The 14,623-nt window shown below is 38.2% G+C and overlaps 1 protein-coding gene across 1 annotated transcript in view; it reads left to right on the top strand.

The window, feature by feature from the left end:
* Positions 1 to 14,623, top strand: part of Wdr49 (WD repeat domain 49) — a 200,574-nt gene that overhangs the window by 86,289 nt on the left and 99,662 nt on the right. The window contains exon 7 of the mRNA XM_004652370.2: positions 14,307 to 14,540. Coding sequence (XP_004652427.2) covers positions 14,307 to 14,540 — 234 coding nt within the window. The remainder of the gene's footprint in view (positions 1 to 14,306; positions 14,541 to 14,623) is intronic.

Below are 14,623 nucleotides of genomic sequence, written 5' to 3'. Positions count from 1 at the left end.
GAGTTTATTTTACCTCGTAATTTAGATTTGCAGACCCCTCGCTGGGAGAAGTGTCATTGTAGGTGGATCCTAGGGTGAAGCTGAATTCCAGCCTAAACATATGCAAAGGGCTGGAACTTTGTCAAGAGTTCCTGAAGTGTGCTGGGTTGTGGCAGTGTTGGAGGCTTTTCTTTTAGTATGGACCTGTGAAAGGGGGCCAGCTTCTTCTGCCAATACGGAACTTCCCCTCTATCTGTAAGCTTCAATAAATACCTTCCTCCATAAGTGTGCCTGGTTTGGAAGTTCATCTCAGCCAACTGAGGCTGACTGTTACACACTACCTATACATCTAAGCAAATTTATTAATCTCTAAAACCTTGCCTTTTGTGTATCTGTGTAACTTCCATTTAGTGTAATTCATGACCTATATAGTTCCTGTCAAAGATGGGATAAATTTGTGGGTTGTAGAGATGACTCAGTAGGAAAAGTACTTTTTGCACAAACATGAGGGCTTGTGTTTGAGTCCCCAGCATACACATAAAAACCATTTGTAGTGGTACATGCGTATAACCCCAGTGCCAGAGAGGCAGAAACAGAACTGCTAATGTCTACTATTTTGTTAATCTACATGAATTAATGAGCCCCAGCTCCAGGGTAGACGCTGTCTCAAAAAACAAGATGGAAGGCTGGAGAGATGGCTTAGCGGTTAAGCGCTTGCCTGTGAAGCCTAAGGACCCGGTTTGAGGCTCTGTTCCCCAGGTCCCACGTTAGCCAGATGCACAAGGGGGTGCACGCGTCTGGAGTTCGTTTGCAGTGGCTGGAGGCCCTGGCGCACCCATTCTCTCTCTCTCCCTCTATCTGTCTTTCTCTCTATGTCTGTCGCTCTCAAATAAATAAAAAATGAACAAAAAAAAAAATTAAAAAAAAAAAAACAAGATGGAGAGTGATTGCAGAAGACAACTGTCATTTACTTCTGGATGTCAAGGGCACACACGTACACATGTGCCTACATACACTCACAGAAGCATGAACTGCATATCACATATGCATACATCCATGTTAATAATATGATAGATTTCAAGACAGTTGGTTATGAAGGGAATTTTGGAGAATAAGATTATTGGAAATGGTCTCTGGAACTCAATGAATTTGAAGTTTTGTTCTGTAATAGAGTAACATATGTAAGAAAAATATAAACCATATTAGGAAATTCATCTTCAAGTTCTTAGCAATATCTCAGTTCCAATTCTTTCAAGTTCACTTGCTTTTCAATTATACTATAGTTTAAAATATCTCCTTTCCCTTAAATTTTACCAATCAACTGTTAATTTTTGTTGATTCTACCATCAAAAAGTTGAAAAAAGTATGCATTGCTTCTCCCTTTCAGCTGCCATTGTTCTATGTTAAAAATCTCTTCATCCCTTTTCAAATAATAACTTGTCTTCTTACCTGAAGACTGATGTGACTCCAATTCTGTCCTCAATTCTGCTAGTAAGTAATTTTCAAGAAAAAAACACTTCTCTAACCTTTCATTTCTGCTCTTCATGTATCACCCCTCAAATTCTTAAACTTTCAAGCTCTCCCATTTGCCAGCCTATTTCGCTCTCTCCTTTTATCATGCAGTCATTTAATTTCCTTGAGCTGTACCAATTAACCATCCCCCCACTCAGTTTCATAGCTGTGCAACTTGTTCTCTCTTCTGCATTCAATTTCTTGTCTTTTGTCATCTGCCAGAGGACTATTTGTCCTTCAAGTTTCAGATTTGGGGTGGGGGGACTATCATGCAGATGAAGTCATTCCTTCTATGCATTTCCATTGCAGGTCATTAGCACATGTGGCACGGTATTTGGACATTGAGAGCTTGCTGGGTTGGCATCTTTTCAGCCCATATTCTCAGTGTCCGTCAAGATACTTGGCACCTTTTACTGTTCACTCAGATGATTCTTCTGACAGCTTGAACTGAAGACCATTTCTGGGAACTGAAGTAGCAAACATACTCAGAACTAAACCTGTCATGACCTCCTAAGTGGACAGACTTGTTCTGCTGTTTGAATCTTTTAGCATATTTTTCCTCTATGTATATTTGTATGTTGTGCGTGCATGTGGGTAAACTTGTTTGCATATTTGAGGACTGCTTTTGTGTACAGGTGCATGTGCAAGTTTGTGTGTGTGTGTCTGTGTGTGTGTGTGCACGTGTGTATGTCCACATGCATGCACATGTGGAGGCCAAAAATTGATGTTGTCTTTGCCAAGCACTCTTCACCTTTTATTCTTCCTCTGCACTTGGAGCTCACTGATGAGGCTAGAGTAGCTAGCCAGTGAGCCTCAGGGATCGTCTCTGCTTCCCCAGAACTTGAATTATGATGGCGCCACTCTTCCCTACATTTATGGATTCTGGGAAGACAAACACGGGTCCTCATGCTTGTGTGGCAAACCCTTTATACACAGAGACAGCTCTCCAGCCCCCAGAAATCAATTATTGAACTTAACAAAACTGTATTATATGCTATAGTATTACATATGTATATTATATCTTTCATTACATTTTATTGCTTGAAAGCAAAGATTTCATACTGAATTAATTGTTGTGTTTTCCTGAATCTAACACACATTAATATATTAACATGTGTTAAAGATAATATATGCACTACTGTAACTGAAGGTGGGGACCACATGTTTCTTGGACTGTACCACAAGGTCCTCAAAAAGGATCCTTTAAATGAATGAATCCCCAACAAAACATAAAACATAAACAGATGCCAGATATTTTGTTATTATAAAGTTCCATGAAAGATTTTATAAATTTAAAAGTAAGTGAAAAAGCATGTCCTTAAAGCCAGAATTGATTGTATATGACTGCAATCAATATAGACTACCTGGCCTCTTTCAAAAGGAGTTTTGCCCTTCAATTTTCACTTTGGCTTCTAAACTATTACATCACCATAAAGCTTGTTGAACTGTCATTCATGTTGGCCTGACTCTGTTTCACTTTGATAAATGCATGATAATCTCTGTCCTTATTGGCTACAGAAAATGGGAGGGATTTCTGTTACCAGGTTTACCCTCTGCCTTATTGCCATAGGATTCTTTTGGATATTTTATAGGATTGGAGCTAAACTAGCCTCCAGAGAAAATAAAACAGCATCTTTGTTTCAAAGAGCCTTTGATTGGATCATGCTTGGGTCAATGGGTTGTTAAATTAGAGGATATATAAACCAAAGAGAACCAGATGTAAATAATTTCCTCTGAAAACACTTTGAGACTTTGATTCTTTTTTTTTTTTTTTTTTTTTTTGGTTTTTCGAGGTAGGGTCTCACTGTAGCCCAGGCTGACCTGGAATTCACTATGGAGTCTCATGGTGGCCTCGAGCTCACGGCAATCCTTCCACCTCTGCCTCCCGAGTGCTGGGATTAAAGGCGTGAGCCAACACGCCCAGCTGATTCTTTATATAAGGTTATCTTCCAAGGACTGTTTAAACAATAGGTTTATTCATTTAGAATTTGGTATTTTTCTTAATTATTACAATCTAACTGCGTTTGATTTTGTACTCCTGAGTGGTTTACCTAAAATCTTAGTCGCTGGTGCAAGGCCCTGCTGGAAGTCAGTCAGCCAGCTGGGCCTTTGATGGAGGAACTGTCAGGGGGTGAAAGTTTTCAAGGCCTTGGGGAAATTTCTCTGTTGGAGCTAGTGTTCCAACCAGCAATCTGGATTTAGTTTTTCTATTGTTCCTGACTATCTCTCCTAGGCTACTAATCCGTATTTGGCTACCAGAGTCCCATCATTTTGTCATTTAAGCCTTTGTTTGAGGTTCTGGCTTTCCCAGAGCCTGGCATCTGTGTGTTATAGAACTACAATTGGCAAGAGAAAGAGTCAGGCTTTTGTGCTGGTGACTGCCCATTTGTCTTCTTTTCTCTGCTTTACACTACGTCCACCCCAATTTCCATTTATTCGTTTATAAGCAAACTATTTTCATTTTGTTTAAATTGCACAAGTAAATGGATTAATTTTCTCCCTTAAAATTACCAAAGATGAAGATGCATAGAAGGCACATGGGAACCATCTTTTCTTCAATTTCTGCTTCAAATCCATTGCTGTCTTAAAAAAGTACTATTAACACTGGATCTGTTCTTGCTGTGTATATTTATATACTTAAAATATTATTAGAACATGATATGTATTATCTTGTGTGTGCTAATGCAGGGTGCTATTTATTAAATTACATGTACATGCTAGAATGCAAAATATATTTCTCTGCAATTAATTTTTCTAAACACCTTAGAGAATACCTTTTGTGAGTACATAAAGACCTTTTCTTTCTTCTGTCCCTCTCTCCCTTCCTAAAGTGACTTTTTTCCTGTCATTTGGCTATTGCTTGTTTCTCACTGCAGTTTTTACAGTGTTAACCTGGAGGCATTTTGGGGCAAGCTATTAGATGTTTCCTCCAAAGATAAGTGCTTGTTTCCACCTGGTCAGAGAGTGGGAAACTGCTTGAGGCTGCTGCCTGGTCCTGAGCTGCTCACCTTGACATCTTGCTGCAGGCTACTAAACTGCACACTGGCCTCTCCTACACGAATCAGGGCCCTGGCTGTATTCTTATGCTTCGTGTCTGCTGCTCACCATCCCTGGTATAAGTTTCCTTCTTTCCCCCTCTTACTTCTTTTAGACTCATGGAGGAAGCAGCCTTCACTTCTAGAAAACCCAACAGGAAAACAGAAATTACATTTTCTTCAGATCTATGGTTCTTTGAAAAAGGACAACTCTTTATGAATACTGAGTGTTCAATGATAATTGAATCAGAAATTCTACTTTTAGCTACTTTTGACTGATTTCTTTCAAAGCTTCTGTTAGTATAAATATTATGTGAAAGAAACAATTTAAAATTAAAAAAAGAAACTTAAAAATAAGGTTAGAAAATTTTTTAAATGCTTTATATATAGAGAGAATAGGCATTCCAGGGCTGGAGAGATGGCTGAGCAGTTAAGCGCTTGCCTGTGAAGCCTAAGGGCCCTGGTTCGAGGTTTGATTCCCCAGGACCCACATAAGCCAGATGCACAAGGGCGTGCACACATCTGGAGTTCATTTGCAGTGGCTGGAAGCCCTGGCACGCCCATTCTCTCTTTCTCTCTCTCTGACTCTTTCTCTCTCTGCCTATATCTCTCAAATAAATAAAAATAAAATAAACAAAAAAAATTTAAAAAAAGAATGGGCATTCCAGGGCCGCTAGCCACTGCAGGAGAATTCTAGGCACATGTGCCACCTTGTGCATCTGGCTTACAGGGGTACTTGGGAATTCAATCTTGGTCCTGTGGCTTTGTCAGCAAGTGTTTTAATTTCTAAAGCCATCTCTCCAGCCTAGGATAGTTTTTTTTTTTTTCTTTCTTTCTTTTTTTTGGTTTTTAGAGGTAGGGTCTCACTATAGCCCAGGCTGACCTGGAATTCACTATGTAGTCTCAAGGTGGCCTTGAACTTAAGGGTGTGTGTCACCACATCTTTATTTTATTTTATTTTATTTTTTTAAGACAGGGGATATTCTGTTTGGATTTCCAATGTCATATGAACAATAATAATGATGATAAATTAAAATTAAAATTTAAAATTCCTTAAATGAACTATTTCTGAACAAGGAAACCCCCTGAAAATATGCTGTTTAATGATCAGTTTTGAACTAAGAAATCAGAGAGATTTCTGTAGATTCCATCACAGTACTAGAAAACATTTTGACTTTTTCATGGTTAGTGATAGAATGCACACAAGTGGAGCAGGCATTAGAGTTGTAAGTCATCCTTCTCTCCATTGAAAATTAAAATGAGAGAGAAGACAATAGTTATGGTAACATTTTAAAGATGGATAGCAGAGAATGAGACTTTAAATTGCAAACTAGTATTCTAAGTTAGAGTGTATTGCTTGGAAAAACTAACTTTTTTTTTCTTAAAGGAAGAATTGTTCTATGACTTTAGAATAAAACTTCTAGTGGATGTATTTATTAGAGAATTTTTTTCTACTGTATATTTTGTTAAACAAAATGGCCTTTAAGAATTTATGTAGTATGACTTTATGGATCATTAGAAGGCTTAACTTCTAAATAAGTGGAGATGTTAAAGCATGAAAGTGTATTCTGGATAACCAATGCACTCAGTTCCTCTCATCCTATTACCTGCAATGAGGCCATCCATTTTTGTGAATTACTCCTGGAGAGCAGGCTAGTACACTCCTGTCCTCAAAATCCCTTAGTGATTCACACTGTCTCAAGCCTCACTGTCTTTTTCTCCACATTGTATATTTATCTCTTACAGAATAGGAGTTACTGGTAGTGTTTGAGAAAAACTAAGCAAATCTCTTTCCAACAGAATTATTTGAATCTGATGTCAATCCCTCCTTTACTTTTCTGTCATTATTAGGAAATTATGAATCTTTTTTTTTTTCTAGCCATATACTTTGAATTAAATCTGACCTGTTGCCAGTGTGTAAATAATACTGATTCAACTTTTAAGAATGGACTGAAAACAGATTCTCTATACATCCACAGACAACCTAGTTGCAGACAACAGGATGACAGGAACAGAGGGCATTGGCTGAGAGCACGGGCCTGTCTAAGAAAGTACCTATTTATAAATGTAACATTTGAGGGGCAGAAGAAGACATCCATTTATTTATTATAGTTTAATTATTCTTATGTAAATGATAGTAAATCTGTCTGCCTCTGGCAATGAGCAGGGGATTTGTCAGCAAAATTAGACTGCAAACATGGTGATATCTTACATTTTAATCCAACCCTCATAATAAACCTTCATGAATAGTGATTTGGGAATATTTGTATAATGGACTGAGAAATTTCACTACAATGCAGACAGAACAGATAGAATTTCAGTGCTGGCAGGGGTTCTTCAACAAAAAGGTGAGAAGGTGGCTGGGAAAATCACATACATAAGGTCACAAACTTGAGTCATATTAAGGCAGGATCCAGGTATCTGAAGTCTCAACAAACTGGACACTAATTCTCATATACATAAATATCATTGTATTTACAATCCATTATCCTTATATGGATCGTTGAAATAAGAAGAAAAGAATGAAAAAAAGCATCATCATTATGTGGAAATCTAAATTTCGACTTTATGTAAAACCATAAGATTAGGTAGCTATTTCTGTTGATATCAAGGTGGAGACGAAGTAACCCCAACTTTACCCCTTCAAGAATTTGAGTAAGTCTGAGTTGAAAATGTCACCACAAGTTCTCAGGTATCATAATATAAGTATATACCCCACATATCAGTGAAAATTTATTGAAGCTATAAATTAAGAAGGACAAATTATTCAACTATAATTTTAGAGTAGAAGTTTGTCAATCTATTTTCCCATTAAGAAAGAGAATATCTCTAGCATATCTTTAAGAAAAGAATATTAAATACATTCACTGTTTTGCTGGATGTGGTGGCATACACCTGGAATCTCATACTGGTAAGGTGGAAGCAGGAATATCAGAAATTCAAGGTCATCTTTAGCTATATAGCAGGTCCAAAATCACCCTGGTCTACATGAGACCCTGGATCAATAATGACAATATACATGATTATCTCAATTTACATTATATATATATATCTTAGTCTTAATATAGAAATTAACTTGAGTATAAAAGAAAATTAACATGAGTTATTTTGTGTGAATAAAAGGATATCGACTAGTAAGATAGTTCTCTGGTTTAAAGCCAAGCCACTTGTACGTTAATAATTAAGCTGAGAGAAAGATTGGTACTAATTGTAATACCAAAGAGAACGGTTAAGGTGTAGCACAAAGGAGATATTTTTATTCTTTAAGTACTATCTCTGATCCACTCTAAAGATTCTTATTTACTTGCTTGAGAAAAGAGCCTGAAAAGGATATTTCTAAAACACCTTTGTCATTTTTAATGTCTAGTTTAAAAACCATCACTGCAGAAAGCAAAGTACAGGGGGATTTGCAAAATGAGTGGGAATTCACAAGCTTACACATGAATTCTAGGAGTAGGCCAGAACATGATTTTCACTTGGCTGCAGAGTATCACCATTTTCAAAAGAGAGAATTTTAATAGCTAATTATAGAATATAATCTATTGTAAAGTACAAAAGTTACAGTTTACATATTTTTTAATTTTTTCTTTTCATTTACATGACAAAATATAATGAAACATTTAAAGCCAACACAAATTACTTGAAAAATACCAAGGATAGTAATTCTCAAGAAACGAGTTAATTAACACTATTGAGTTATTGTTAGTCAATCCTTATATATGCCCCAAATTATAAAATTAAAATGAAGTTTCTTCCTATTTCTTAGAAGGGGGACCATTCAACACAATAGGCATAGACATCATTGGTAATCATGTGGATATGAATAATCTAATGGATGCTAATATTCAAAATAACAATTTTAAATTCTATTTGTGTTATAGAACATTGAAATACACTTGTAAGATATAGTTCTCACAAAATTTATATTTTTGAGAACATGAATTTCTTTGAGAGCTGACAGAACATTTTATTGAAATTTTTAATATGTATATACTATATTTTGAACATAATCCTTCTCATTACCCTCTCTTGATTCCCCTCTCTGTCCCTCCTCCCTTTTCTGCTGAACTTCTTCTACCTTTCCAACTAGGCCCTCTTCTATTTTGATGTCATTTTTGTGTATGTAGGTATGACCTACTGAATTCCAGACATTGCAAATACAAAACAACATAGAAATCACCAAGAAACCAAATGAGTTTTATTTTCTGTGTATGCCAGAGGGATAACCTCAGGTATCCTTTCTTGCGAGTATTGCCCCTTAGAGTGAGATTTTTAACAAAAGTATTTGTTAATCCCCCACTTCTTTCCTCTTCCTCCTCCTTATTATTGACAACATATTTTGTATGGATACATCATGTGTTGGAACCCTTTTTCCCTCTGTGTTCTTAGGGTTTAGAAGGATTGATGATGCTATTTATATAAGGATTGATTGATGATGCTATTTATATAAGGATTGACTAGGTCAGTTCAAGCTTATTAAGAGCTGCTATATAGAGGCTACTCTACCAGATTGTGCATAATTATGTCTGGAAGATGTTATTAAAATTACATAATCTCAAACCGGACATGGTGGCACAAACCTTTAATCCACGCTCAGGAGGCAGAGGTAGGAGGATCACTGTAGTTCAAAGCCAGACTGGGACTGCAGAGTCAGTTTTGCCTAGAGTAGGGTCTCACCTTGAAAAAAAATATTATGAGCTCTGCAAACGAGTAATGAGGTAGAAGCAAGGCCTATATTTGAGGCATATTCTTGGACTTATCCTATTTAATCTTTCTATGAATTAACTGATTAATAACATAGTTAACAGATGAGCCACATGATTAAAAATTCTAAACATTGATTGGACATCCCCTATGTCCTATGGAATATGTTGAAAAACCAAGAGATTTTGTTCATGTAACTAAATTAAAAATCATATTGATATTGGCATATTAAAATTATGTACTAAAAGTAGGAAAATACCAAATCTTAACTCAAAAGACTCTGATTTTTTTTTTTTTTTTTTTTTGAGGTAGGGTCCTGCTCAGTTCAGGCTGACCTGGAATTCACTATGTAGTCTTATGGTGGCCTTGAAGTCACAGTGATCCTCCTACCTCTGCCTCCCAAGTGCTGGGATTAAAGGTGTGTTCACCACACCTGGTTAAGAATTTGGTTTTAAAGGCAAGAATGGTATATATCTGACTATATTATTTGCTTATGAAAGTAAAAAATTAGGGTTTTGTTTAATTATTGTACCCCAAGGCATGTAAAAACCATGATGAAATGGTTTAATCAGCAAATGAAAAAGTATGTTCACCTAAAGAAGCCAAGATTCCTTTCATGGTAACAACTTACTGGAACATTGGCTCAATCCTGAGTGTACTGTTTAAAACAGATGTTTGAGAGTTATAAGGTACTCAGAGGTAGTATCTTAACTTAGTGCCACAGTAATCAATGCATAAGCATATTGTTTAAATCATAATAGCAATTAGGGCTTAGGAAGTATGGGAAGTGAAAAGAAGATAGTACATGTAATTCTGCTTCTTTCAGAGGAGAGATAGTGTGTGTGTTTATACAACCTTCACACAATGAGAGATGGGAGGATGGCTTATTGGTTAAAGTGCTTGCCTCAGAAGCATGAGAACAAAATTTTGATCTAAGAACCCAGGTAAAAATCCTAGGCATGGTGGCATACTCTTTTTTTGTGGGGTGGGGGGGGGGAGTTGAGGTAGGGTCTCACTCTAGCCCAGGCTGACCTATGTAGTCTCAGGGTGGCCTCAAACTCATGGCAATCCTCCTACCTCTGCCTCCCGAGTGCTGGGATTAAAGGCATGCGCCACCACACCTGACCTTTTTTTGTTTTTTTTTAAATGTAAGGTATCATTCTAGCTGAGGCTGACCTGTAACTCACTCTAGAGTCCCAGGCTGGCCTTGAACTCACAGCAAATAGCCTACCTCCGTCTCCCAAGTGCTGGGGATTAAAGGCATGCACCACTACCACCATATCGGGTCCTGCCAAACTTTTTTTTGTTTTTTTAAGGTAGGGTTTCACTGTAGCCAAGGCTGACCTGGAATTCACTATGTCATCTCAATATGGCCTTGAAGTCACAGTGATCCTCGTACCTCTGCATCTCAAGTGCTAGGATTAAAGGCATGAGCCATCACACCCAGATTTTTTTTTAACAAGAGCAAGAGAGATAATTGGCATGCCAGGGCCTCCAGCCACTGTAACCAAAGTCCAGACATGTGTGCCTCTTATGTGTATGTGCAATCTTGCACTCTTGTGTCATCTTGTGTGCCTGATTTACATGGGATCTGGAGACTTGAGCAAGGGTCCTCAGGCTTCACTAAGCCATCTCTCCAGCTCTGGCATATACTTTTTTTTTTTTTTTTTTGTTTTTTTGAGGTAGGGTCTCACTGTAGCCCAGGCTGACCTGGAATTCACTATGGAGTCTCAGGGTGGCCTTGAACTCATGGCGATCCTCCTACCTCTGCCTCCCGAGTGCTGGGATTAAAGGCGTGCGCCACCACGCCTGGCTGGCATATACTTTTAATCCCAGCTCTGTGGAAAAAGGGACAGGAGGATCCCTGAGGCTCACTGACCATCCAGTATAGCTTAATTGGTGACTTTCATACCAATGAGTGTCCCTGTTTCAAAAAAAGAAAAAGAATATTAAGAATATTTGGTGTTTGTGAAGAAAAATAGCCAAGATTGTCATCTGGCCTACACACACACACATTCTGTCTCTCTCTAAAACTATGCATATAATGATATGCATTACTGTGATGGAAAAAGGCATAATATAGCAAGAGTTACAGTCTGATTTAGAGAACTGAATATTATTTAGGAGACAGAGGTATTGGTTGGGAAAAAAATCTGGTTTTATTTGCTTGTTTGCAATGAAAATATCCTATTACAGTTTTTCAAAGTAAACACGATCAGGACTACCATTCTTCTTTGGAGAGAAAATGGAAAGAAATACAAAGAGAGAATCAAAAATCTACCAACCAGGAGCAGTTGATATTCTCCTGTAATGCTGGCACCCTGAACATGAAGGCAGGTGGAGAAGAGAAGAGCCACATAGAAATGAACAAAGAGGATAGTGTGGATTGGAAATGTTCAATAGAATGCCTTTGGTTGACCCTGTCTAATTGTTACTACAGGAATTCCTGTCCTTTGGAATTCCTACTGATATGTGTATGAAAGTATATCTGTGAACTGAAAGAAATTAACTGCATTTGGAAAAGGAGTGAGAACTATCATGTTAAACAGATTTTTTTCCCCCAACGGAGCATATGATTTGAAATTTATTATGATCTATTAGTTTATCTGCCTTATATGGTAAGAAACACTCATTTACACTGAAATTATCTCTCTCCCTGTGTATGTATGTGTGGTATTGTTTGTGTATGTGCTGTGTGAGATATATGCACATGTAGGTACAAATGTGTATCATATATGCATGCGGTTGTAAAGGCTAGACTAGAAAGTTGGGTGACATTATATTACTCATCTTTGTGTTTCTTTGAGACAGGTTCTTTCACAGATTCTGAAGCTTGCTATTTTCCTAAGCCCCAGCTGATCCCTAGTCTCTGTGTACCACTACAGGACTGGTGTCACGGATACACATGGACACACCGAGCTGTTTACATGGGTGCTGGGGCATCAAACTCAGGCGGTCTCAGGTCCTTATGTTTGCACAGGAAATCCTCTTTCCCACTGAGCCATCCCTTTATCTCTGAAGCTATCTTTTATAGATAACTTTGTTTAATTCTCACATTGGACCGGTTAGACTAATTTATTTGAAAGAACTATTATGCTCTTAAGTTTGAATACTTATACAGAAAAAAATTCATGTGATCAAAGAGACCATTCACTGACGATGAAGGCTGTTTATCATGCTAAATGTTTGACAGGGGCTTCTATTTAATTCTCTCAGCATTGGATAGGATAGGTATTGCATTAAATACTCAGAGAAGAAAATAACTTGCTAGAGGTTCAGAGCTGAGAGGAGAGCCCAGGAAGTTTCAGCCAAGTACTCACTATCTTCATTGTGACCATTTTCCTTTTGCTTAGCCTCTGCTTTATTTGTAAGACTATTACTATCCTACAATTGAATTTACAGAGCTGGTTTTTATTCCCCGCCCCCCAAGAACATGTAGTATTACTTTCAATGGAAGGAAGGGAATTATGAGGGGATGAAAGAATGGTAAAAACAATTAGTTGAGGACTGTTAAATTTAAAGCAATTTTACGTTTGAGAAGGATTCAATCCATTGGTAAAATTCAGGCCACTTAATACGCCTTGATTGTATGGAGTACTATCTCTGTTTTTTTTGAACTTGATTTCACTTCATGACACTTGTTTCATCAAAATTGCATAAACAGGGACTTAGTGGTTAAGGTGCTTGCTTTAGAAGTCCTGGGACCCAGGTTTGGTTCCCAATACACACATAAGCCAGATGCACAAGGTAGCACATTTGTCTGGAGTTATTTGCAGTGGCTGGAGGCCATGATACACCAATTCTCTCTCCATCTGTCTTTCTCTCTCACACTCTCAAAATAAGTAAATAAATACATAAAAATTATAAAAAAATGCATAAACATATAGAAAATATTACACGAGATTACATTACGTCTTTATCTGTAGTATGACAGATTACCACAAATTCAGTGACTTTAAATAACAATTTACAGTACTTTGTGTTCAGTGAGCTCATGACTCTCACAGATGTTGGTGGTAGCATGCTGTCCTCTGGAAGCTCTTGCAAGAATCTACTCCCTTTCTTTTCAGCTTCCTTCAGCCATGGCCCTCTCTCCCCATCTTTATATGGTATATCTTGGATCCATTTCTTTGCCATTTCTTTGCATTGTTCCACATTTAAAGAGGCATGTGATTACAGTGGACTCACCCAGATTACTCAGGATCATCTCCCCATTTCAAAGTTCTTTTTTTTTTTTTTGGTTTTTTCGAGGTAGGGCCTCACTCTGGTCCAGGATGACCTGGAATTAACTCTGTAGTCTCAGGGTGGCTTGAACTCATGGCGATCCGCCTACCTCTGCCTCCCGAGTGCTGGGATTAAAGGCGTGCGCCACCATGCTCGGCTCAAAGTTCTTCATTTATTCACGCCTAAAATTTTAGTTTTGCCTTGTAGGATGTCACATTCACAGGCTCTTGGATTCACACATGGAAATCTTTATAGGAGCATAGCCTACCACAAGCATGGGGGTTGGGGGGGACGAGGCCCTGAGATTACAGCGCGTATGCAACTGCCACTTCCCCTGTGAGCCAACCTAAACCCTGCCTACACACCCGACACCGCGGAGGCAGGAAACAAGTCAATGAAAAAGGTACAACACCATGCCAACAACGAAAGGACCAATGGGAAGCAGGAAAGGGGTATGCGAAAGGACCAATGGGAAGCGGAGAAGGGGTATATAGCGATGTCTGTTTTCCTCAATAAAGGAGTCGGCTTTCAGCTTCTCACCGACTCCAGGAGTCTGTGTCCTTGACTCTGCGACTTCTTACCCCCACTCCCAAGGGCTGTTGGGGGGATCCAGCAAAGCTAAGCCAGGTTTTAGGGACTTTTGAGGGCACCTATTGATTTTCTCAGAGGAGATTTTAGTTCAGCAGATACTTTAACAGGTAATGAACACACAAAATACTATGTGGCGTGTCAAACAAATTACAGCACCACAGAACAACAACAACAAAAACAGAGTCAGTAATGAGCTAGGAAAATATTTGGCTATGTTCAAGTCATTCTTGACATGTTTGTTTTTGATCACTTCTTATACAGGTTTTGAGACTCTGGGATATTCAGCACCAGCTGTCCATCCAAAGGATAGCTTGTTCTTTCCCCAAAGGTCAGGACTACAGGTGCCTTTTCCACTTTGATGAAGCCCATGGGCGACTCTTCATCTCATTCACTAATCAACTGGCCATGCTGGCCATGGAAAGTGAAGTGGGCAGGAGGGTGAAAAGCCATGCAAAAGCAGTCACTTGTGTTCTTTACAGTTCATTCCTGAAGCAGGTAATGTCCCTTTATGTACTGCCACTGTCCTAACATGTCCTTCAGTTCAGCTGCTTATTTCCTTAACTTCACATCATATAAAG

The sequence above is a fragment of the Jaculus jaculus genome, chromosome 11 (genome assembly GCF_020740685.1).
Source record: "Jaculus jaculus isolate mJacJac1 chromosome 11, mJacJac1.mat.Y.cur, whole genome shotgun sequence".
In the NCBI taxonomy this organism is placed as follows: domain Eukaryota; kingdom Metazoa; phylum Chordata; class Mammalia; order Rodentia; family Dipodidae; genus Jaculus; species Jaculus jaculus.
This window is presented reverse-complemented; position numbering and strand designations above follow the sequence as displayed.